General features: G+C 36.1%; 6 protein-coding genes across 6 annotated transcripts; 1 reads left to right on the top strand and 5 right to left on the bottom strand.

Annotated features, from left to right (window-relative positions):
- Window positions 1-741: 741 nt before the first annotated feature.
- On the bottom strand, window positions 742-1,517 carry LOC135733147 (gamma-crystallin M2-like). Its single transcript, XM_065251452.1, has 3 exons — window positions 1,509-1,517; window positions 1,163-1,405; window positions 742-1,014 (listed from the first exon to the last, which is right to left on the bottom strand). The coding sequence occupies exons 1-3, from the start codon at window positions 1,515-1,517 to the stop codon at window positions 742-744; spliced, it is 525 nt and encodes a 174-aa protein (XP_065107524.1).
- A 3,793-nt stretch (window positions 1,518-5,310) lies between these two features.
- On the bottom strand, window positions 5,311-6,070 carry LOC135782397 (gamma-crystallin M2-like). The gene is made up of 3 exons (XM_065292687.2): window positions 6,062-6,070; window positions 5,738-5,980; window positions 5,311-5,583 (listed from the first exon to the last, which is right to left on the bottom strand). Exons 1-3 carry the CDS (start codon window positions 6,068-6,070, stop codon window positions 5,311-5,313), a joined length of 525 nt encoding a protein of 174 aa, XP_065148759.2.
- Window positions 6,071-9,381: 3,311 nt separating this feature from the next.
- LOC135782400 (gamma-crystallin M2-like) lies at window positions 9,382-10,139 on the bottom strand. Its single transcript, XM_065292690.2, has 3 exons — window positions 10,131-10,139; window positions 9,745-9,987; window positions 9,382-9,654 (listed from the first exon to the last, which is right to left on the bottom strand). Exons 1-3 carry the CDS (start codon window positions 10,137-10,139, stop codon window positions 9,382-9,384), a joined length of 525 nt encoding a protein of 174 aa, XP_065148762.2.
- A 2,499-nt stretch (window positions 10,140-12,638) lies between these two features.
- Window positions 12,639-13,472, bottom strand: crygm5 (crystallin, gamma M5). Its single transcript, XM_065293381.2, has 3 exons — window positions 13,464-13,472; window positions 13,005-13,295; window positions 12,639-12,911 (listed from the first exon to the last, which is right to left on the bottom strand). Exons 1-3 carry the CDS (start codon window positions 13,470-13,472, stop codon window positions 12,639-12,641), a joined length of 573 nt encoding a protein of 190 aa, XP_065149453.2.
- Window positions 13,473-14,722: 1,250 nt separating this feature from the next.
- Window positions 14,723-15,842, bottom strand: crygm3 (crystallin, gamma M3). Its single transcript, XM_065251343.1, has 3 exons — window positions 15,486-15,842; window positions 15,084-15,323; window positions 14,723-14,998 (listed from the first exon to the last, which is right to left on the bottom strand). The coding sequence occupies exons 1-3, from the start codon at window positions 15,492-15,494 to the stop codon at window positions 14,723-14,725; spliced, it is 525 nt and encodes a 174-aa protein (XP_065107415.1). The 5' UTR covers window positions 15,495-15,842.
- On the top strand, window positions 15,569-22,558 carry crygs4 (crystallin, gamma S4). The gene is made up of 3 exons (XM_065292676.2): window positions 15,569-15,614; window positions 20,637-20,879; window positions 21,255-22,558. Exons 1-3 carry the CDS (start codon window positions 15,570-15,572, stop codon window positions 21,528-21,530), a joined length of 564 nt encoding a protein of 187 aa, XP_065148748.2. The 5' UTR covers window position 15,569; the 3' UTR covers window positions 21,531-22,558.
- Window positions 22,559-23,259: the final 701 nt, after the last annotated feature.

Raw genomic sequence — 23,259 nt, 5'->3', positions numbered from 1 at the left:
CTGAACACAGTGTATCACCGGGAACACCTACAGTACAATCGCAACAAGCCTAGATCACTACAAGGAAATGTTATGTTTTACTGGCTTCAAGCTTCAATGTGGTGTGGATGGAAAAACTTGGACCCAGCAGGGCCCAACTGGCTCATTGCTAAAGTTCCTACAAGAGCATCTCTCCTGCTATTTTCAAGTGCTATTGGGCTTCTGTTTTGGCTAGCCATGGACCTACAGTATGTGTTGCCAGATGACTTAGGCCTACTGTATCTGTATATTTCTAGGATCTTTCTACAGTCCTGGATAGCTTATCAGGTGCTCCATTTGAGTCTTTGCAGGCAGCGCAGAGAAGTGCCTTGCCCTCAGAGTACCTCTGTTACTAGTGTTAAAGTTGCTGGAAAGAGTTTGTGATCTCCAGGCCCTTTCAGTTGCATCACCCTGCTTCAATTGCTTGCGTGCTGGTCTGCGGATCATCAGATTTTTGGCTCACAAGCCACAACTTTAATGGCCTCAGTAGCTACATCATCTGACCATGAATAGACATGGTTTGCCTTTAATAATTGTGTCTTTTATATATATATATATATAATATTATATATTTTAAATTTGGGCCACAAAAATCTGAAAGGGAGTGTGTCCCCTGACCGTGCCTGCATTTTGTGGATAACGGATATACAATTTAATGCCATTAATGATCATAACACAATGTTTGTTTCTGTGAAATAATTATTTTATTGAAACATTAGAAGACTAATACCAGGAATCCATGATACGCCTCATGCTCATGAATCTCATGCCACCCATATTGCTGAAGCTCCTGTACTCTCCAGGCCTGAGGTACCACATCCTGCCTCTGTAGTGAGGCTGCTCATACATGAGCCAGTGGCCGTCCATCACATGACAGGATTGACACTGAGACATGCGGTAGCGGTCCATGATGTTGTCACAGTCGTCCATCATCTCGTGCATCTGACCCATGAAGTTCTCCCTCTCATAGATCCTCATTCTGTAGGATCCTCTGTGCTATATGGGAAAGGTAGTCCATGAAATTCAGGTTTATTTATATCAACACCCTACTTTATGTTTCTATATTATTGACATATTATTTAAATATTTCTGACCATATTCGATACATTTATTATAAATACATCAAAATGGTTATGGAACTCACCATGGGGATCATACGACAGGATCTGATACAGTCGCTCATTCCAAACATAGACATGTAATCGGCATACTCGCCCCTCTTAAAGAAATACTGGTTTCCCATGTAGTTGGGACGGTCGTACATCATGAAGCATCCATTCTCTACTCTACAGGAGTGACAGCGGCTTAGATAGGAGGTCCAGTCAGCACAGTCGCTATTACACTCATAAGAGCGACCCTGGAAGTTCCTGTCCTCGTAGAAGATGACCTAATGTGTAAAAAAATGTATTTTAGTGACCTAAAGCAAATGTATAAAAGTAAAAATAATTGGAAAGAAATTGTTTAGAAATTAGAGTTGTATTGTAGTCTACCCTGCCCATAGTGACGGTTGCACCAGCCGGTTCTCAGTAGTTCCACAAAGGAGAAGCTAAAGCTGCTTTTGCTTGTTGGCTGACTGTCACCTGTGCTTTTATACATGACCAAGGCTAAAGAGAGCAACACATCTATTGTTTGTTAATTCCTGACTGTGCAAGGTCAAATAAAGGCCATGTTTCTAAAGCTTAGTATGTAGATATTAGTAATGCCACGTGTTTGGACTCTAGAATTTCTTTTTCTTCTATTGTACAATGAATTTTAAACACAGTAATAAAATTTTTTGTCTGCTGCTAAAAACATTTAAAAAAGGATAAGAACTCAATTTTAGAAACAGATTTAGGTACAAATAATCAAACATAATATCACCCAGACACATTTTTTTTTCAAATGATTTTACTTTATTTGCTAATCTTATACAGTAACTGTATGCTGCTGGTATGTACAGCATTCCCTTTGAATGTCCTTAAATGTGAAGATAACTGTTTGTGCTGTTTACTAATTTTGATAATCAAGGCAGTGAAATAGACTAATGTGGGACATTTTAAACTGTAACAGTTAGCCAAAATGTTACATCTTACTGGGAAGTAAGAGGTGTTTTCTTAAAATGAAGAGAAGTTTTCTTTCTGTTTAAAACAATTAAATAAAAATTTCTTATTAAAAACTACACTGCAATATTTATATATAATATTTTGGGAACACTTTACATTAAGGTTGTATTGGTTAACAATTAGCTAACATGAACTAACAATGAACAATACTTCTACAGCATTTATTAATCTCAGTTAATGTTAGTTTCATCATTTACTATACATTTATAAAATCAAGCGTTGTAGCTGTTAACATTAATTAATGCACCATGAACTTACATGAATAATATGTATTGACATCAACAAGACTTAAAACATGCTGAAATTTGAAATTGCTAATTGTTTGTTCATGTTAGTTAATGCATTTACTAATGTTTACTAATACAACTTTTTTGTAAAGTGTTTCCAATATTTGTAAGTTGTTTTTCTTTCTAAAATGTAACCCTGGACAAAAAAAACTTGTCTTAAGTAGCACGGGTATATTTGTAGCAATAGCCAAAAATAAATTGTATGGGTCACAATTCATTAGGATATTAGGTAAAGATGTTTCAAGATCATCAAGATACTTATTGCCGAACGTTTTGGGACACTTGCCTTTATATGCACATGAACCTGAATGATATCCCATTCTTAATCCATTTGCCACTGAAACTGCATTAACGATGACAGTGGGGCTTCTGGACTTAGTCAAACAGGTTGGCGTGTATGGTTAGGTTGTGGTGAAATTGTGGCATTAGAGACTGAGGTTAGGTCACTTCAAGGGTTTATGCACTGAGTTACGAGAAAGGAGCAACCTCAGGAGATGGAAGGGCTGAGGAGTAGTGTGGCAGAGGGTCACTCAATTAACTATCCAACAGAGTATCATTGATACTCTCAAGTATGCATTAAGGGATATTATCAACATCAAGTCCTATACAACAGATCCATAGAGTTTAATATGGAGTTGGCCCACCTATTGCAGCTATAACAGCTTCAACTCTTCTTGGAAGACTTCTTGGAACTGTGATTTGATAATAGTCTACACTCCAAAGGTCTGAATTCAGATCATAATATAGGACCGACAGGTTATTGACATACTAGATATGTTTAGAAATAACTGACCATTGATTGAGACATTCATGAAAATTACTAGCCTGGGTGCCAGCCGATCCTAGCCCCGCCCACAACATTTTGAGAACGGGAAGATCGGTCTGGGGTTTCTCTGTTGAGGAGCTATGCGAAACCCAAAGTTGGTCGACCAATCAAATTGTCAGGGCAGGCTTTATACGATGATGGACAGACGATCAACAGTAACGTAATCAACCACGTCACCAAAGAGCGCGTGTGTTGAATCTATTTACAACTAAATGGCTGCCGCTGTAGAATTCAGATGTGTGGATTCTGACATTGAGTCTGTTCTAAAAGATATCAAAAGAGCATTGACTTTAAAAGAGGAACAGAGAAACGCGATCAAGGCATTTGTTGATCGGAAAGATGTTTTAGCCGTCCATCCTACGGGATTCGGCAAAAGTTGATTGCACTTATGGAGGACCAAGTTAAAGAAGCAACTGAAATGGGTATCACGGCGATTCAACCCGGCGTGCACAACGAGATGGATATAATTAGCGGTCGTTGCCAGCTTCTTTTCAGAACCCCCGGAATCGTGGCTGCTGAATAAGTGGAGGGACATGCTAGGCTCCGATATTTTTCAAACAAACGTAATGGGTATCGTCGTGGATGAAGTTCACCAAATGGACAAATGTTAAGAGAAAGTCTTACTCTATGACTTAGAAAATACTTAATGTTGTGATATAAATGAAATGTTGTTAACATAGTAGGTGATGTACGTTCGCTAACTCAGACTTAGTATAATCACAATGTTGGTGTTATTGTAGCGAAATAACTAGCAGTTTGGTCAGGCTGCAAAAGACGTCATTTCAACATACGTCAAACACTCGGTGGCTCTGATTGGTTGTAGGTCTGTCCAATTGAGTGCAGAGGCATTTTTCGGCTGAGACACACCTCATAATCATAGCCCAATGGAGCGGTATCAGACAGACTCAAATTATGACTACAAGGATTACTACAAGGATAAAGTGAAATTATGTTGGGTAAACAGTATTGGTTTATACTTTCATGAAACATCTTGTTATTTCAATTAGATACAGTACATGTTAATGTGTATGCAACGCAATTAAAATTGTCATTTCAAATGATAGAAATAGCAGCTGCAGTGCCTTGGAACATACAGCATTAATCACTGTGGTGACATCATTTCAACTGAATTAGGAAGTCAGTACAGAACTGTCAAATAAACCCTTTATCTTTTTTAAAATAATCAATATTTTTATTTATTTATGGCACAGTCCCTCAAAGCAACATTTGACAGCTTGTGAGCACCACAGTTGTAATAAAATAAAGTCTAATAGAGTCCCAATTTAGATATAATATAAACTGTTATTACGGAATAAAACAATAATAGTGGCATGTCATTTATTTTGGCTTCGGCAGTAGGGTTTGACTCCTCTTTAACTTGTCAGTGCTGTTTATAATGTCCAGGGGGGCATTTCCCAAAAGCATCGTTGCTAACCTGTTAGCAACTTAGTTGGTTGGCAATGGGAAATTGCATTGCAACCAACAAAGTTGCTAACTTAGTTGCTAACCACTCTTTATGGATCAATGGAAAGCATATTTACACACCCTAAATCATTTCTTATACACTATGTACCATTCTTCATATAAGAACTAGTATTAAGGTATAAATGAGTGTTAGTTTCAGGCGCAGGTTCCACGTAATGTAAGGGGCGACATGTTTAAACGTCTAGAGAATGTAGGATGATGTCATACAAATCTAGATTCTCTATCTGATAGATTCTCTATTTTCTTTATTACAAATTATAAACCATGAAAAACCTCATGATTATGTCTAATTTTATTTTCTATATATACACTATAAGTGTTAATATCATTCAGGGGCGTCAGACTGGGAGTAAAACCAGCCCTAAAGGAAGAGAGTGCCCTTGAAAAGTCTGAAATATATTATGGGGTGGGGCATGGGGCCCATCAGTACTGCCTATGCATAGGGCCCGAGATCTTATGCAATGCCCCTGATATTATTTAATGTCATATAACTTATTCCATATCATGCACTTCACTTGATACCATTTGGAAAAACAACATAGCAAAATGGACAAAATGTATAGTTTTGTAGCAAAATTATTTTATTGAAACACTAGTACCAGGAATCCATGATACGTCTCATGCTCATGAATCTCATGCCACCCATATTGCTGAAGTTCCTGTACTCTCCAGGCCTGACGTACCACATCCTGCCTCTGTAGTGAGGCTGCTCATACATGAGCCAGTGACCGTCCATCACATGACAGGACTGACATTGAGACATGCGGTAGCGGTCCATGATGTTGTCACAGTCGTCCATCATCTCGTGCATCTGACCCATGAAGTTCTCCCTCTCATAGATCCTCATTCTGTAGGATCCTCTGTGCTGTAGGGGAAGAGAAATCCATTATTGTTAGACATATGAATACTGTAATTTGTAAACTGCATAAATGTTTTACTCATATCAGTGTTACATTTATCCAAAAAATGAATATAATATTACTAATACAGTTAATTTATTTATTACAAATGAAGCTCACCATGGGGATCATGCGGCAGGATCTAATCCAGTTGCTCATTCCAAACATAGACATGTAATCGGCATACTCGCCCCTCTTAAAGAAATACTGGTGTCCCATGTAGTTTGGATGATCGTACATCATGAAGCATCCGCTCTCTACTCTACAGGAGTGACAGCGGCTCAGATAGGAGGACATGTCAGCACAGTCGCTATTACACTCATAAGAGCGACCCTGAAAGTTCCTGTCCTCATAAAAGATTACCTAAAAATGAGTTAAGTTAATGTTAGTGACCTATGGTAAAAAACAAAATTAATTGAATTAACCAATGGAAATCAAGTTTACCTTGCCCATGTTTGTGGTTGTGCTGGCTGATCTTCAGTAGTTTCACAGAGGAGAAGCTGATTCTGGTTGTTGGCTGACTGCTGTCACTCATACCTTTATACTAAACCAAAACTAAAGACAATACATAACGTCTATTGTTAGTCAATTCCTGACAGTGCAAGTTAGAATAGTGGTCATCATACATGTAGATAGGACTAACATTCTTTTGTAATTTTCTGTCAACTGAAGCTCAGAAGTTGTTTGAACCTTCTTATGTGGGAATACTTTACATTTTAAATACATTTATCAAATTATTATTGCCTACTCCTTTTTTAATGAAAATGATTATCTTGTTAATTATTTATAAAATATTTCACACCCTGTCAAACATTTTTGTCAGTGAAACACTCACAATCAATGGTCAAAATGTATTATTAAAAAGGGCATTGGACTCATTGAATGGTGGTTCGTTTTCTGAAGCCCATCTATCATCTAAAAGAAATCTATACTTAATGAGGGTGAATTTTTCTAAAGCGATATGTTTGTGACTGAAAATGATTCCTATTTCGAGCATATTTAGCAATCGATACATCACATTTGGATGGCGCCTTGCACGGCTGACACCGCCATCAGTGAATTAATTAATGGGTGAATGAGGCAACTTGTAAAGTGCTTTGGATGGGCATGGGTCTGTTGAAAATGCTATATAAATGCAGTCCATTTACCATTTTACATTTAAATGTAAGCTAATGTAGAAGATTAAATGCACACAAAATGGCAGCACACCAGCTCCATGTCAGTACAAGAAAGACGATCATTGGTTCTCACAAGTCTTGTGACTGCCGGTTTCGTCACATGGCAAATTATAGTCACAAGACTTGCAATGAGTTATTGGCATGAAACCATGTCTGTACATCAGCGCATCTCATTCTGACTTAATAACACAGTTAAAGTGTTGGATTCTCATGCTTAAGATGGGTAAAGTTTCAAAAAACTACAGGATTCATACACTGTCAGAAATAAAGGTACATACTGTACCTTTTCTGCACTGGGGCTGCACCCTTTCAAAAAGTACAGCTTTGCACCTAAGGATTTCATTTTAGTACCTCAGAGGTACATACTGGGACCAAAGAGAGCTTATTAGTACCCCAAAAATACATATTAGTATTTCAAATGTACATATGGGTACTAAATGTTTACATATCTGTACCTAATGGTCCATACAATAACCTTCTTAAAGGGTGCTGCCCCACTGACAGCTAGGGTACATATTTTGACTTTTTTCTAACAATGCCGGTCCTAAAGGTACGGTAATCTACCCAAATTGTATTCTGTTTTGTATTCATGTAAAGGTACCAAACGGTAACTTAGGGTACAGCCCCAGTGACAAAAAAGGTACAGTTTTGTACCTTTATTTCTGAGAGTGTACAGTATAAGTGTGACAAAGTTTTTATGACTATGGCCCTGTAAAAAAGTGTTCACACACATCAACCAGAGTGGGTGAAAGAGTTCGGGTTACAGAATTCTTCTGCAGCATTGCAAAGCACTTGCCCGAGAAAGATTTTTTTATCGTTTTGCTTTTAGATCACGAAATCAACAATTTCATAAGTGTGTTTTTGGTTGAGATGGGAATGTAACTTTAGTCAGCTTCCCGAAGAACCCAGCGTTAAGGGCTCATCTGTCATTTTCGGTTTCAAAAGGGTGCAGGTGCCTCCTTTTCAGTCAGTTTGGGCCCTTAATGTTCACTTTTCTGACGCCTGTGCTGGTCTGAACTTTGCAGCAGACTTCTTTCTGACAGTCAGAGCGGCATTATGGAACGAAGTGCAGACTTATAGGAGGATCTTAAGTGTTAAGGATGCCATTTGGGAATCTGCTTTAAGAATCATTGGAACAAATTGTCCATCAGTTGTACATTTTAAAATCCTTCATTCCAAAGGCCCTTTGAAGTGTTCAGGATTTAGCATTTCGGTTTGTGATGACCCTTCAATATGGCAGCCAGTGGCGGTTCTAGCTTGTATGCTGCCCCACCTTTAGCACCCCCAATTTAACCTAAAACATCTCGTTTCCCCACATCTCGTTAATAAAAAGACAACATTCTGAACTTGCTTTAACATTTATAAAGGCATTTGGATAAACATAAAAAGCACTTCATGCAAGCAGCACACAAAGTAAACTGTTAAACTAAAATTCTCTAAACCCCAACCTTTCCTGCATTCTTGGATGGAAAGTTATAAATTATCAAAAAGGTATCTGCTCAACAATAACATTACTCAACATTAATATTAATGAAAGCAAAACCACTGTTGTGTTTCAGTGACATGATGGACCTCTGATTGGATTAAACTAGTCTCATGCTACAATCCTTCACATATAAGTTATGCTTCGCTGAATTATTAAATTTATATAGTCAACAAAGTCTGATGAGACCACTCTTTGTGTAAAAAGTCCCACTGTGGTAAAAAACAACTTTTCATTGTTGTTTATATGTCTGTGTGATGTTTTTAATATGCCTTGAGACAAACCATGTGCAAATTCATCATTCAACGCTATTGCTGAATATTTTCTCCATAAAATTAGAGTTTTCCAAAGGCAGACTCAAAACCATGGTTTGAAATCACCTTTCTATGTCACAAACATGTAACTAATCCCGTCAGCATAGTTGAATGAGTGAATCAGTAGTTTGACCCATAGATACAGTATGCATAGATGCCGCATAGACTCGGCACTAAAACAATTGCAGTGCTGCTTCTTTGGCTCTATATGCAGGGTGAATGCTCTGTTAACATCAGCGCTTAAAAATTAGTGCTGCAAATGCAAAAGCAGATGTTTGTGCTCTATCATTTAGTGATGGTTGTTCAAAAAAAAAATTTCATTTTGAACAATTATTTTATATAAGAAAAAGAGAATAAAGAATTGTCTCAGTTATTTTGTATTGACTGGGCATCATGTGCATCATCCAACAAGTTCTGTACCAGAAACAGATTAGTTTACCTGCCAAGTTTTTTGTTGTTTTGTCATGTGATAACCGCATTAGCTATATTATGTATTGTTTCAGAAATGAATTAATAATTGTTAACTTTTCTTACAAACAAGCGCATATACCATAGTTTTTAAATATTGTATTGTATCAAAAGATAAGTATTGGCAAATCTATGTTTTCTAGCTGTGTTTGACAGATAAATAAAAAGGAATCAAGCATCTACACTTTCACATGCATGATTGATTTATTAATTCATTGGTGTTTGTTCTGGAAAGATGACTTAAGAAAATATATTTTCTAAGTAAATGGTTAGACAAATCCAATCATTAATTTAGACAAATTTTATTATAACATTAGAACACTAGTAACATGAATCCATGATACGCCTCATGCTCATGAATCTCATGCCACCAAAATTGCTGAAGTTCCTGTACTCTCCAGGCCTGAGGTACCACATCCTGCCTCTGTAGTGAGGCTGCTCATACATGAGCCAGTGACCGTCCATCACATGACAGGACTGACACTGAGACATGCGGTAGCGGTCCATGATGTTGTCACAGTCGTCCATCATCTCATACATCTGACCCATGAAGTTCTCCCTCTCATAGATCCTCATTCTGTAGGATCCTCTGTGCTGTAAACGTATACATATAAAATTACAAATTGTGTTGAACTGGAATTAAAAGGCTTTAGTAAACAGCAAACTAAAATTGTGCATATGTACCATAGGGATCATACGGCAGGATTTGATGCAGTCGCTCATTCCAAACATAGACATGTAATCGGCATACTCGCCCCTCTTAAAGAAATACTGGTTTCCCATGTAGTTGGGACGGTCGTACATCATGAAGCATCCGCTCTCTACTCTACAGGAGTGACAGCGGTTCATATAGGAGGACATGTCAGCACAGTCGCTCACACACTCATAAGAGCGACCCTGAAAGTTCCTGTCCTCGTAGAAGATGACCTGATTTTTCAAATTAAAGTACATGAATTAGCCTTGATGTGTAATTTTACCAGTAGTAGTTACCAGGTCTATACCCATTTCAATTTCATGTTATCTACACAATGTCTGGATAGGTTATTGAAACAGTAGATAGCATAACTTACTCTGCCCATGATTACAGTCGGGTTAGTTGTTCCTCGGGTTTGAGAGGTTGCCAAAGCTACACTGGCCATCTCTGAACCGCTCACTTTTATACCAAAGCATATCTGCCCAGCATTGTTGATAAGCTAATGACCCAGCAAAAACACACAAAGTCACTCCATGCAAAGGATATTGTCAGCATTGTAAAGCTGTAAATAAGCCACTGACTTTTTTACATCGCACAAAGCGAGAATGTACAATAAATGCAAATTCTATTTATAAAAGGCATCACAGCTTATAAACTAATATGAGTGAAACAACTGATCTTTTTATAGTTGGACCAAGTAATGTACATAGATTTTTCATAGTTAGACCAGACAATGCAGGCTAAAAAAGTAAAATATACTGTTAATATTTATGTTAAATACTATGTGTACCTACATTGCAAAGAAAGAGAAAGCATGAGTCTATCAGATTGTGTTAACTTGATATAAGCATTTATATTAAAGAATACCGGATAAGCTTTGTGAGTCTTTGTAGAAATATATAAATAAATATTATTAACAGTGATTTACTGCTTTTATGAATAAGAGAAATATAAATATGGTGTTCCGATAGGTAGGTAGGAGAAATACAATATAATATTCAATGAAAATCTGAAGAAACGCAATTCAATACACTCTTCAACTCTAGAAATAATAAAAAGTTATTCAGTGATTTACCAATGATCTGCATGTATGCATGTTTTATTATTCATATAGGGGTCAATAAATAATGACAATGTTTTTAGGAGACTATAATAATAGATTCATAAGGATAATACCTTGCCAAGCTTTAGAGCAAAGGATAGACATCACTTTGTTGAGTGTTCCTGTATACCCTACTGTAATATACTTACTTATTCTTTTTACAACAGGGTTAACTGGGTTGAGACCCTGGTATATCCCTCTGGTTTTAAGGTGCCCAATACTTGGTGCCTCAAAATCTTTTTTTTTTTTTTTGGATACTCTTGATACCTACAGTTTATCAGAGACAAGGGGTGCATAAAAGTATGCAGAAAAAAGTTTGACCCTTTATTAAGGTTTACTCTTAAAGTTGGCAAAAATGAAATTCCAAGCACTAGGAATGAAATGCACATAATTTTCCTTGAACTGCATAAAAAAAAAAAAATTTCAATGTCATCTTGCAATAAATATTGTTTTACAAGATAGCTAAATTCATATGAATTTGTATCTGTGTTAAGTGAATCATGCAAAAACATATGATTATTACAAAATAGCAACAATGAAGCCCCACCCCTAAAAATTTAAAGTGCCTACACTTAACATCAATGGGGCAAAAGCAGATCATACTATAATTTACAAATTAAATCTTACACATTCATACCACTCTGTGAAGTGGTTAATAGTTGCCATGAGATTGATGTCGTGTGATATATGAAGAAAATAAACATTAAAGTAAAAAAGAGGAAAAAGGATGAACAGGTGAAAAGTTGTCAAAGGTAAAGTGACAGTTTCTCAGAAATGTATAATTCTTATATTCTTATTATTATTAATTTGTAATTATTTATTTTTTTAATATAAACAACAAGTTTAAAGGAACAGTATGTAGGATTGTGGCTAAAACTGGTATTGCAATAACAAAACTTGTGGCTAAAACTGGTACTGCAATCAACCAACTAGTGGCCAATACAGAAAATGACAACATAAACATCAGTTGAGGGCTGCAACTCCACTTTTTAAATGACAATATCCTGGCCAGACCACTGTTGTCAGTAATATAAGTATTTGAAATGAAAATGATTTCTAAATGTCTAGTGACATATCAGGACCATTTTATGATTAATTGATATAAATTTCTTACATACTGTTCCTTTAAGGATTTTTAAACAAGAAGTCACAATCAAAAGGTAAAGGTAACCAAAGCTTAATCGTTTACCAAACAAATTAAATCTTATTTTCTGCATAAACTGTATATATTTCAGCACACATTTTATGCAATAAAATCATATAAACTGAATGATTATCGTCAAAAGTACAAGTTCTATGCATATTTAATATCTTGTTTGGCAGTAAAAAAAAAAGATTTTCTTTAAAGGTGACATTTTACAAGACTTTTTTAAGATGTAAAATAAATCTTTGGTGTCTCCAGAGTACGTATGTGAAGTTTTAGCTCAAAATACCATATAGATCAGTTATAATAACATGTCCAAATTGCCACTTTATTGGTGTGAGAAAAAAAGTGGGCCCTTTTTGGGTGTGTCTTTTAAAATGCAAATGATTTGATCCCTTCACTAACTGGCAGTGCCATGGTTGGATAATGCAGATTAAGGGGCAGTATTATCCCCTTTTGACATCACAGGGGGAGCCAAATGTTAATGACATATTTTTTTCACAGGCTTGCAGCGAATGTTTACCAAAACTAAGTTACTGGGTTGATCTTTTTCACATTTTCTAGGTTGATAGAAGCACTGGGGAACCAATTACAGCACTTAAACATGGAAAAAGTCAGATTTTCATTATATGTCTCCTTTAACAGGACTCCATTATACGCCTGATCGAACCGATCGCTGGGCTTAAACCCAAATCTCCAAAACTGCTGTACTCCCCTGGCCTGAGGTATATCATTCGGCCTTCAAAATAAGGTAGTTCGTACATCAGCCAGTGGCCATGTGTGACACTGCAGGACTTGCAGCCGGACATATGGAAGCGTTCCGGGATTGACTCACAATCATCCATTAGCTCGTACTTTTGGCCGACAAAATTTTCTTTTTCAAAGATTCTCATTCTAAACGTCCCTTTATGCTGCAAGGCAAAATGAAAATCATTTTATTGTAAGTCTTTTCATGCCAGTTTACAATTAAGATGAAAAATAAAGAAGTCGCTGTTTAAAATTACCATCGGGATCATCCTGCAAGATCTGATGCAGTCACTTGTGTTGTTTCCCATGATGTGCTTGTTATCAGGATACTCTCCTCTTCTTACAAGCATTTGGTGACCCATGTAGTTGGAGCGTTCATAAACCATGAAGCAGCCACTTTCCACTCTGCATGAGCAACAGCGGCTCAGATATGAGGTCAACTCTGGGCAGTCACCACTGATCTCATGACTGTGACCCTGGAAGTTTCTGTCCTCATAGAATATTATCTGGAAATTGTTGACAGTATAGTATTTATTTATTTTATTTTGCTGTGAATAACAGTAAATAGATGATCAAACAGGTTATCAAAGTATTTGAAAATTGTTTATCCCTACTTTAAAGCTTAACATTTGAAACATATATCTAGTATTTTATAGTGGTAGTAATTAAATTAAAACTAAATTAAGATTAAGACTTCTTGAGCATACAGCTCTTACCTTTACCATGATGCTTTTGTGTCTTTTGTACACTGCCAATGCTTTGCAGCATACAACATAAGCATTAGTTGCTTTTATACTGAACTTGATTGCTAAAAAATCTATACACTATTGTTTGAAGTTCTTACTCAGCAATTCAGTTTTCTCAACTAGTCCACAAGTGATTACCAGAACTGTTTGCAGCTGGGCCTCTGCCAGATGTGGCTTTACTCAGTTGTATGATGGACAGCTAAACTGTTATTTTGAGTATATTGTTTTAATCACTGTAAAAAACATAAAGATAATAATAAAGATAATAAAGGATTTATTTATCAGATTTATGCTCAAATACTTTCTGGTAATTTACGACAATAATAAATCAAACTAACAGCAGAACAATTAAGTCTGTTCTTCAATCATATGCGAATTATGCTATTGTTTTGTAAACAAAAACATACGAATATATCGATTTATTTATTTTGTAAACTACCAAGTTCCAGACTACCAAGGGTCTTTAAACAGTTTTATGTTTTATTAAAGTAGCCACAATAATGCAAATGTTCAGTATCTGTGTGATGCATGTTATAAATGCAGGTGTATTTAAAGGGGTACTTCATCCAAAAATGAAAATTCTGTCATCATTTACTCACTTTCATGTTGTTACAAACCTGTATAAATTTCTTTGTTCTGATGAACACAAAGGAAGATATTTCGATGAATGTTTTAACCAAACCGTTTGTGGACCCCATTGACTTCTACAGTAGGAAAAAAATACTAGCTAAGTAAATGGGGTCCACGAACGGTTTGGTTACAAACATTTCTCAAAACATCTTCCTTTGTGTTTATCAGAACAAAGAAATTTGTACAGATTTGTAACAACATGAGATTGAGTAAATGATGACAACATTTTCATTTTTGGGTGAACTATCCCTTTAATCTATATATTGAGTACATTTTCCTTAATATTACATTCCCTCAATAAATACGTTTGATTACTGCTTCTAATATGGCAAAGTTTAGTGGCTGTAGGTATTTGAGTCTACTTTCACATACACATGAGTAAAAAATGAGAATTAATTTAATGTACAATTGTGGTGGACATCCATGGTTTGCATTACTCTGATATATTTCTATAGACTCTTTTTATTTAAATGCAATTTGAATGCTAATAATAAACTGATACTTCTAATGAAAATCATGATAGTGAAATTAAGCCCAAACACTTTGGTTCATTGTTCATGCTTTTATTTTATTAATATTTATGTTCTCAGACTGTGACTTTAACACAAGTCCATAATTCTTCTAACAGCACTGAATCTGGTGTTGCTGTATCCCAAATCCCTGAAGCTCCTGTACTCTCCAGGCCTGAAGTATATCATCCTGCCTCTGTAGTGAGGCTGCTCGTACATGAGCCAGTGACCCTCCATCACATGACAGGACTGGCAGTCGGACATACGGTAGCGATCCACGAAGGAGTCGCAGTCATCAGTCAGCTCATACATCTGGCCTCCAAAGTTCTCCCTCTCATAGATCCTCATTCTGTAGGGGCCTCTATACTGTAAGATCAAAATCAAATAACCAGTCAGTACATTCAGTACAACATCTTGACTGTTAAATACCATTTTTCTACTTTTTATTTACCTGAGGAACCATGCGACAGGACCTGATGCCGTCGCTCATTCCCATTCGCATGTAATCGGCATACTCGCCCCTTCTCATGAAGAACTGGTTGCCCATGAAGTTGGGACGGTCATAGACCACAAAGCAGCCGCTCTCCACCCTGCAGGAGTTGCAGCGACTGAGGTAGGTAGACATGTCGGAGCAGTCGCTGCTGCACTCATAGGAGCGACCCTGAAAGTTCCTGTCCTCGTAGAAGATGATCTAACAAAACAATATAAAAACAATATAATGATCAATTGTGATAGCAGCAAATTTGTGTATTTGAACTTTTGCATGCAGCAAACATTATTATATTTATGTAAAGCATATTAATTACACTATTAAGACTTTGTGACCGTTCTGGCAGCTCCACCCAATACATACCTTGCCCATGTTTGTTAGTCTCCGTGGGATTCTGTCCAGCTACTATCTGTCTGACCACCGGCTTTTATACTTTATAAGCTGATGATGGTTTTTGTCATTCAAATAGCCTGGAACCTGATGAACAAGCAGGTCTGTGATTTCTGTAAATTTATATTGTGCAATCACAGCCCACCAGACACACGCAGAGAGAGAGAGAAAGAGAGAGAGAGAGAGAGAGAGAGAGAGAGATCTGGATGAACAAGAGTTACCAATACCAAGTCTTGAAACAAACATTTTTTTTTTTTTTTTGCAGACATACAAAAATATGACATTAGTTACAAAATTGAGCAAGTTGTCTGAAGAAGAAAAAACTAACAAAATAACATAACAACAATAACCACAATAATAACCCCCCCACACACCTTCCCCAGAGGCCACACATACATTAGGCCACACATACATTGAAACAAACATTTTTAAGCAATAAGTACTATTGATAAACTTATGTATTTGTACAAATCTTTGTTTTTTGTTTACATGATGCATTGCATTATTTACTATAGGCATGTGGCAAACGCTTTCATGTATTGCTAATGCAGTGTTCTACCACTGATCTATACAGGAGCACTTATATGTTATTAATTATTATATAATTTTATAATTATTATATAGACAGTATATAATTTAATATACAACAAATAAATGCATTTGATAAAAATAAAAAAATAATACTTTTTTACTCATTCCAATGGCAAACAAACTGATTCTTTATAAATTAATCTTATTGCATGGTAAAGCTGTGCAAATAAAATTTTGTTTTGCTTCAGATTTAGCTAGTTAGTTATAGCACTTATGCCCTTTAGGTATTTGTTGTAACTGTTACTGCACCAAATTTGAGGTGACAAGCTTGCCATTAATTCTAACTATTCTGAAAATAAAAACACTGTTTATTAATTAAAAAACTGTAATTTGTGAATACTGTTTGCAAAATAAATACATAAAAATCAATGCACTATAATTTTGTACCTAAGGCCAATTTTTCTAATAGTAATTGACTTTAATAGTGTGACATACTCTCTATTTTTGACTCTTTTCCGTTATCTGCTGTAATTTCTAATATCATACCATGGTTTCTGGCATTCTGGTGATTTGTTAAATAAAACAAAACAGCACATTACATTTACATTTAGTCATTTAGCAGACACTTTTGGCCAAAACGACGTACAAATGAGGTACAATGAGCAATTAGAGCAACACAAGAACAGCAAAACATAAGTGCACTAGAAATAGTCTCATTAAGTCTAAACACAGTATACATAGCCAAGGGTTAGTTAATATTTTCTTTTTTTTTACAGAAAATGTACAGATAAAGATAAAGATGGAAATATAACAATATATTAAGCTCTGAATTAGTAAGTGAGGTGTTAGCAGAAGAGACTTATGCTAATTTAGAAAAGGTCAAATTTTCTAATATTGTAGAGGACGAATCTACAAGAGCGGGCGATGCTGGCAACATGCACCGAGAGGCAGAGGTGTCAAGTAACGAAGTACAAATACTTCGTTACCTTACTTAAGTAGCTATTTTGGGTATCTATACTTTACTGGAGTAATTATTTTTCAGACGACTTTTTACTTCTACTCCTTACATTTTCACGCAATTATCTGTACTTTCTACTCCTTACATTTTAAAAATCGCCTCGTTACTTCTATTATTTCGGCTTGTTTGCTTTTTTTCATTCCGGCTTGTCATCGTTAAAAAAACCTATCTTGATAAGTTGCATCATCCAGATAAATGCGATTGTGATTGGATGAGAAGTATAAACATACACCATTCCGACACCCTATTGGTTTGTACGCAATCCCCGCCCCCCAGCTTACTGCAGATGATCAAAAGTTTGTTTCTCTAGCGCTGCACAGAGAAACATAAAAGAACCGCGAGAGCGATTAGAAAGCATGGGGAGCAGTTTGCTCTCGCGATGCTTTGATATCATCCGCCATCCGTTTGTACAGTAACAGAACGCGGCATTCTGTCTTCAAATGGAAAAGTACGAAATAAAACTCGCGCATCACTTTCAGGTCAGTTCACATTCACAAGCCTGTGTAAATATATAGCTGTCTGCTGACACCAACTCATCTGTGTGATTTAAATAGTGTAACAATACCAATTTATATCATATAACTTCAGTTGTTCAACTTAAATGACATTGTGCTGCGTTGCGTTTTGAAGCATGGCAAAGATATCTATGCTAAAGACATCTGTTGTTTTGTATATGCTTATAACTACCCTAAATTTTATTTGCATTAACAAAACCTACTTAGCTGAATGCTTGAGTGTTAAATCAATCAAAAAACATAACCATACATACAAACTTTTGCTTTTGTTAATAGACATCAGCTGTTTCCTTAAACCTGACATTTTGAATTTACTTACAAGAAAGACATTTAGTAATTCTCCTTAATTGCTTGGATTTATACTGACTAAAGTAAAGTATACTAAAGTCCATAGCTACACAAGTACAGATACAGGAATATAGGCTATAATATATAATTGCATATTTGTATAATTGTAGTTTGTGTTGCTGTCAAAATAAAATTTTAAATGAAAACAATAATAGCATATTTCTATTCTCACACATACTATAGTTGTGTGTGATTTTGTTGTTTTTTAACTAAAGAGGGCACCACTGTAAAAGTTTTGCCAGCAGCGGCCCTGCTCTGAAGTTTGACTTTTTGCACCATTACAATATTTATAGGCAACTAGTCATCATATCTTCCTCTCTACGGAACACATGTTAATGCTCAGTAGTACACATATGTGGTTCTTTAATGCAGTGGTTATCAAACCTTTTTCGCCTCCCTTGTGTACAGTGGATTCCTTCACGACCCCCCAAAGAAAATGTATGACATAAACATTCTAAAACTTACAATTTGAATTAAACAAAACATATTAAATTATACAATGTATTGCTTTTGTTTAGTAGCCTTATTTTTTGAGGTTTAATTACACAGAATTTATAATAAAGTAATATATTTCATAAAATATTATAAAACTTGGGCCACTGGCACCATCTCGCGGCCCCCAGTTTGAGAACCACTGCTTTAATGTATTTGTTTGCATTGTAGTAAAATGCGTTCATTTTTTATGAGCATATACTGTATGTGGTTGAAACAGATAGCTTAGTGCAGGGGTAGGCAACATGGAGTGCCGATGTCGATGTCCTGCAGTGTTTAGCTCCAGGTCTAATCAAGCAGACCTGAACAAACTAATAAAGGTCTATAAAGTCACCTGAAACTACAGGTAGCCAAGGTTTTATAAGGGTTGGAGCTAAAATCTGCAGGACATCGGCACTCCAGGACTGATGTTGCGCACCCCTGGCCCTAGTGCATCCCAAATTGTTTAACATTAACATTTTTAATATAACACTATAGTTATTATGGCCTTTAGAAACATGTTTTAGAGGAGATAGGGTAGTGCACAAAAGGCCCCTGTGGTGCGGCCTAGGCTTTTTTCCGTAATGACATTTTTTCCTTACATTACTTTTACTTTTATACTTTAAGTAGTTTTGAAACCAGTACTTTTTCACTTTTACTTGAGTAAAAAGCTTAAGTTGATACTTCAACTTCTACAAAAGTCTTTTTTAACCCTAGTATCTATACTTCTACTTGAGTAATGAATATGAATACTTTTGACACCACTGCCGAGAAGTAAGCTAATCATCAGAGCACATGAAACCAAGATGGCAGCATCCAGCCCACATACTTCTGAGGCTGCATGTACTAGCCAAGTAACTGCCATTACGCAGAACTGGAATGATAACAGATTGCTTATATCAAAACTCCTATGCCTCAAAAGATGCATTTTTATTCAAATATTTTTTTAGTAAAACAATTAGACTACAAAGAGAACTTTAAAGTGTCTATATAGACTTTAAATTACAGCATATGTGAAGTGCCAGTAAAGCAGGGATTTGGACTTGAGTCACATGACTTGCAACTTGAGTCCCAAATTTGACATAATTAAAGAAGACTTGAGACTCAATGACTCGAACCTTGACTTGGACTTGAGGCCTGTGACTCGGAAAGATTTCATAATCAGATCAGAGTCATTATCACTCTTGACGGGTCCCTGAAGTGTCCACTTGACCTGTTGTGCTTGACATTTCTGCTCCTGACAGCGCTGCTCTGTCCGTTTGATCACCGCCCACCGCCGCAACCTTCGCAGTGTGATTTGCTTTAATTTTTCACTGCCAGGAAAGCTGCCTTCTCAAGTTTCAAATACTTTTACAACCTGAATGGGTGCTCATGATCGTGTTAGGGGTTTGGCCATGCATGCGCTGTGTCTCAAGTGCGTCATCAAGCCACCGTTTCAGGTCCGCCTAAAAATCTCTGAACTCAGAAACTGTTTAACAATCCAACTCTGCAATTCAGTAGTAGAGTTTACAGTCTTTGTTGCGTGTTTCAGCAATACATTTCTAACATTTAGAATGTGTTTAAAAACAAATATCATGATTGAAATTACAGGGACTTTAAGTATACATTCGAATAATTAGTAACATCAGATTTTACTTAATAATGCTTTTGTATGTCTTGGCATACAGTACAGCCACTAGAAAAGTTTTCCTTGCGCAAGTTATGCATTTCTGACAAACAAACTAATAAAATATATCATGGCAAAACTTCAAAAAAAAAAATTCTCTAATAAAAATTAATGTATGTAATGAGTGTTTTATTATCAGTGTTTTAAGTCATATTTAGAAGGTCACAAAAATATAAATAAATATATATTATTATAAATGTGAGAATACTGCAGGCAAACGTAATGTAAATGTATATATTTCATAGTAAATAAATCATCAGCAGAAGTAACACTTGAATCAATGTGTAGTGGCTGTCAATGTTCTGTACAAGTCTGTATCTTTCGTTGGCGAGGTTGGAATTTGATTGTTTAAAGAATCTATGATTCAGTGTTTTAGAACAATACATTGAGCTTAGATCAAAAATTTGAATTGCTGATTGGTTCAGAGTTCATATAAAGAGATTACAGCACAGTTTTCTATCCAACATTTCACATCCGACAATGACAACTGAGAGTGTAAGTGCCTATCGATTCCTGATTGTCTGTATTCTGCATCTGTTGTTATTTAAACTTTTGTGTTGTGTTTCGCCCAACAGATTTTATTCTATGAAGACAGGAACTTCCAAGGAAGATCCTATGAGTGTAAGGGGGAAATAAGTGACCTTCACTCTTTCATTACTCGTTGTAATTCAGCGAGGGTGAAAGGGGGCTTCTGGGTTCTTTATGAGCGACCAAACTATATGGGTTATCAGTATGTTGTGGGCCCTGGGGAGTATCCAGATTATCACCATTGGATTGGCTTCAATGATTCTCTCAGATCATGTCGTCCAATCAGACATGTAAGTTCAATGGCAACATATCGTCTTAAACTTTGTTTAGATTTTCAAAGACATAAAATTCTGTAACCAAAAGGCAGAAATCAAATATGTGAACTGAGAAAAAGTGGGCCATTTTTTTGACATTGTGATGACTGTCAAAAATGTCCCATTTGATCTGAATTCACCTTTCATTTGCATTTTTTTTATAGCTCTGTACTCTTACAGTGTCAACAAATGTCTCATTTTTGTCTGTCTTATCTATCCTAATGATTTTAGGAGAAACATCTGAGCCAAAGTAGATACTTACCAATGAGAACGCATATTCTTACAAGCTTTACACTGGGTGGGATTTTTAAGGAGATCTTAACATCTGAGATTTTCCTTTATTCCCACCAGGTCACTGAACATCTCAAGCTGAAATTTTTTGAGAGGCCCAACTTTGATGGCCAAGCATGGGAGGTTACAGAAAGCACCCCTTCTGTTCAGGAACGTTTTCTCTGCAGGGAGATTCATTCCTGCAAGGTCCATGAAGGTCCCTGCGTGTTCTTTGAGCATCCAAACTACCGTGGCCGCCAGTACCTGCTTGAGAAGGGAGAATATGGGCGCCATACTGAATGGGGAGCCATGCATCCCACTGTGGGGTCTATTCGCCAGATCACCAAAGACTGTTGAATCTAGGTCAATTACAGCTGTTGTACTTCAACTGAAATACCATTGAAGTATTGAAAAAATAAAATGACTTCAAGATGCAATTATGTGTGTTAAGTTGAGTGACAGTAGACATAAAAAGATGAAACATCATTTAAAAATGATTCAAGATTTATTTCTCACATATACAGGTACTCACTCTAAAAATTGCTTGGTTATTTTTCAACCCAGTGTTGGGTAAATATTAACCAGAACACACTGATGAGTTAAAAATAACCCAGCATATGTTGTAGTGCTGTATATAAATTTACAACTAATGGTAAAATGTAAACTTACTACATACTTGTGCAAGACAAAAAAATGTCCTTGCGCTTCCAAGCTTTATAACGGTAGTGAACAGGAACTAGGGAACAACTTCTGACTTTGAAGCCCCCCCTGGCTCCAGAGTAACCTCCTTCTAAGAGTAAACAATGTGATTTTGAAAGAAAAATTTGCATATTTAAAACTTTATAAACTATATAACTAACTCTTTGCGACATCCATTATGCAGAATTTCAGTGTAGTGATGAATGCAGAGACACAGAGGAGAGACAAAAACAAGATGAGTAAACAAATAAGAAGTATAAAAATGATTTTAAAGAAATGGTGGAGGATTTCGATATACTGTAAGACAAGGGGATATTGAGTTATCCCAATCTGTAGCTAAAACAACTCACTGGATCGGACGCATCAATGAAAAATGTATGCACTTTTTTGGGCTCAGGGTCTGTTTACCGTTAAAAAGTTTGGAAGAGCAAAAACATTTTTTTTTTTTAAATAACTTTAATCTTTGATTGTGTTCAGGGCTTGACATTAACTTTTTTGCTCACCAGCCAAAGTGGCTAGTTGTTTTCCAAAGTTACTAGCCCCTCAGCATTTTCACTGGCCAAAATGGTGTTTGCTGATAAAATAAATTTTATATGATTAAACTTGACATCCTATGACTTTAATCTGAGTATTTTTACTCGATTTAGCTAGATAAGATGCATATTGACTTTCACATGCAGACTGACCACCCAGACTGACCACCCAAGTTAAGACTACATTATGTAGCTGGTAATATCAGTATAGGTCATATCATATATTTATGTGCATGAAAACATGCTAGAAACGCATAAATATATTAACTTCTAATTATTATATTAAAAGTGGAGCGGGGTGTAGAAGATTAACTGAAAAGATGAACACAAAAACCCTCGACAAACACTTTTAATATTTATTAACAACAGCAGTAAATTGTATATGCTTAGATTGTGGTTTCTGTTGTAGTTGTAGTTTCCCAGTGTCGCATTGCACATTGTTTATAATTTCGCATAACTTTTAAGAAAATTTTAATCAAAAATATATTCAACCAGCCAAAGTGGCTAGTGGGATTGGCTGTCTTACCCGCCACAGCCGAAATCTACCCGCATTTGGCGGGTTGCCAGGTGTTAATGTCAAGCCCTGATTGTGTTCATCTGAAAGATGATGGACATATGTATCTCAGATTGCTTGAGGGTGAGTAAATCATGGGGTAATTTTAAAATTTGGCGGGAGTATCCCTTTAACATTTCGTTTTTTGCAGGATCCAACATACAGTAGAAGACTAAAAGAACATGCAGAAATTACATGTAAAAATCTGGGCCTATTTTTTCTTAGTTTTACAGCTTTTTACAGCTTATTGACTTTTAAATGGGCCTCACTGCTTACGCCCATTATCTCTCAGTAAGAAAAT

This window comes from Paramisgurnus dabryanus, chromosome 15, assembly GCF_030506205.2.
Source record: "Paramisgurnus dabryanus chromosome 15, PD_genome_1.1, whole genome shotgun sequence".
NCBI lineage: Eukaryota > Metazoa > Chordata > Actinopteri > Cypriniformes > Cobitidae > Paramisgurnus > Paramisgurnus dabryanus.
This window is presented reverse-complemented; position numbering and strand designations above follow the sequence as displayed.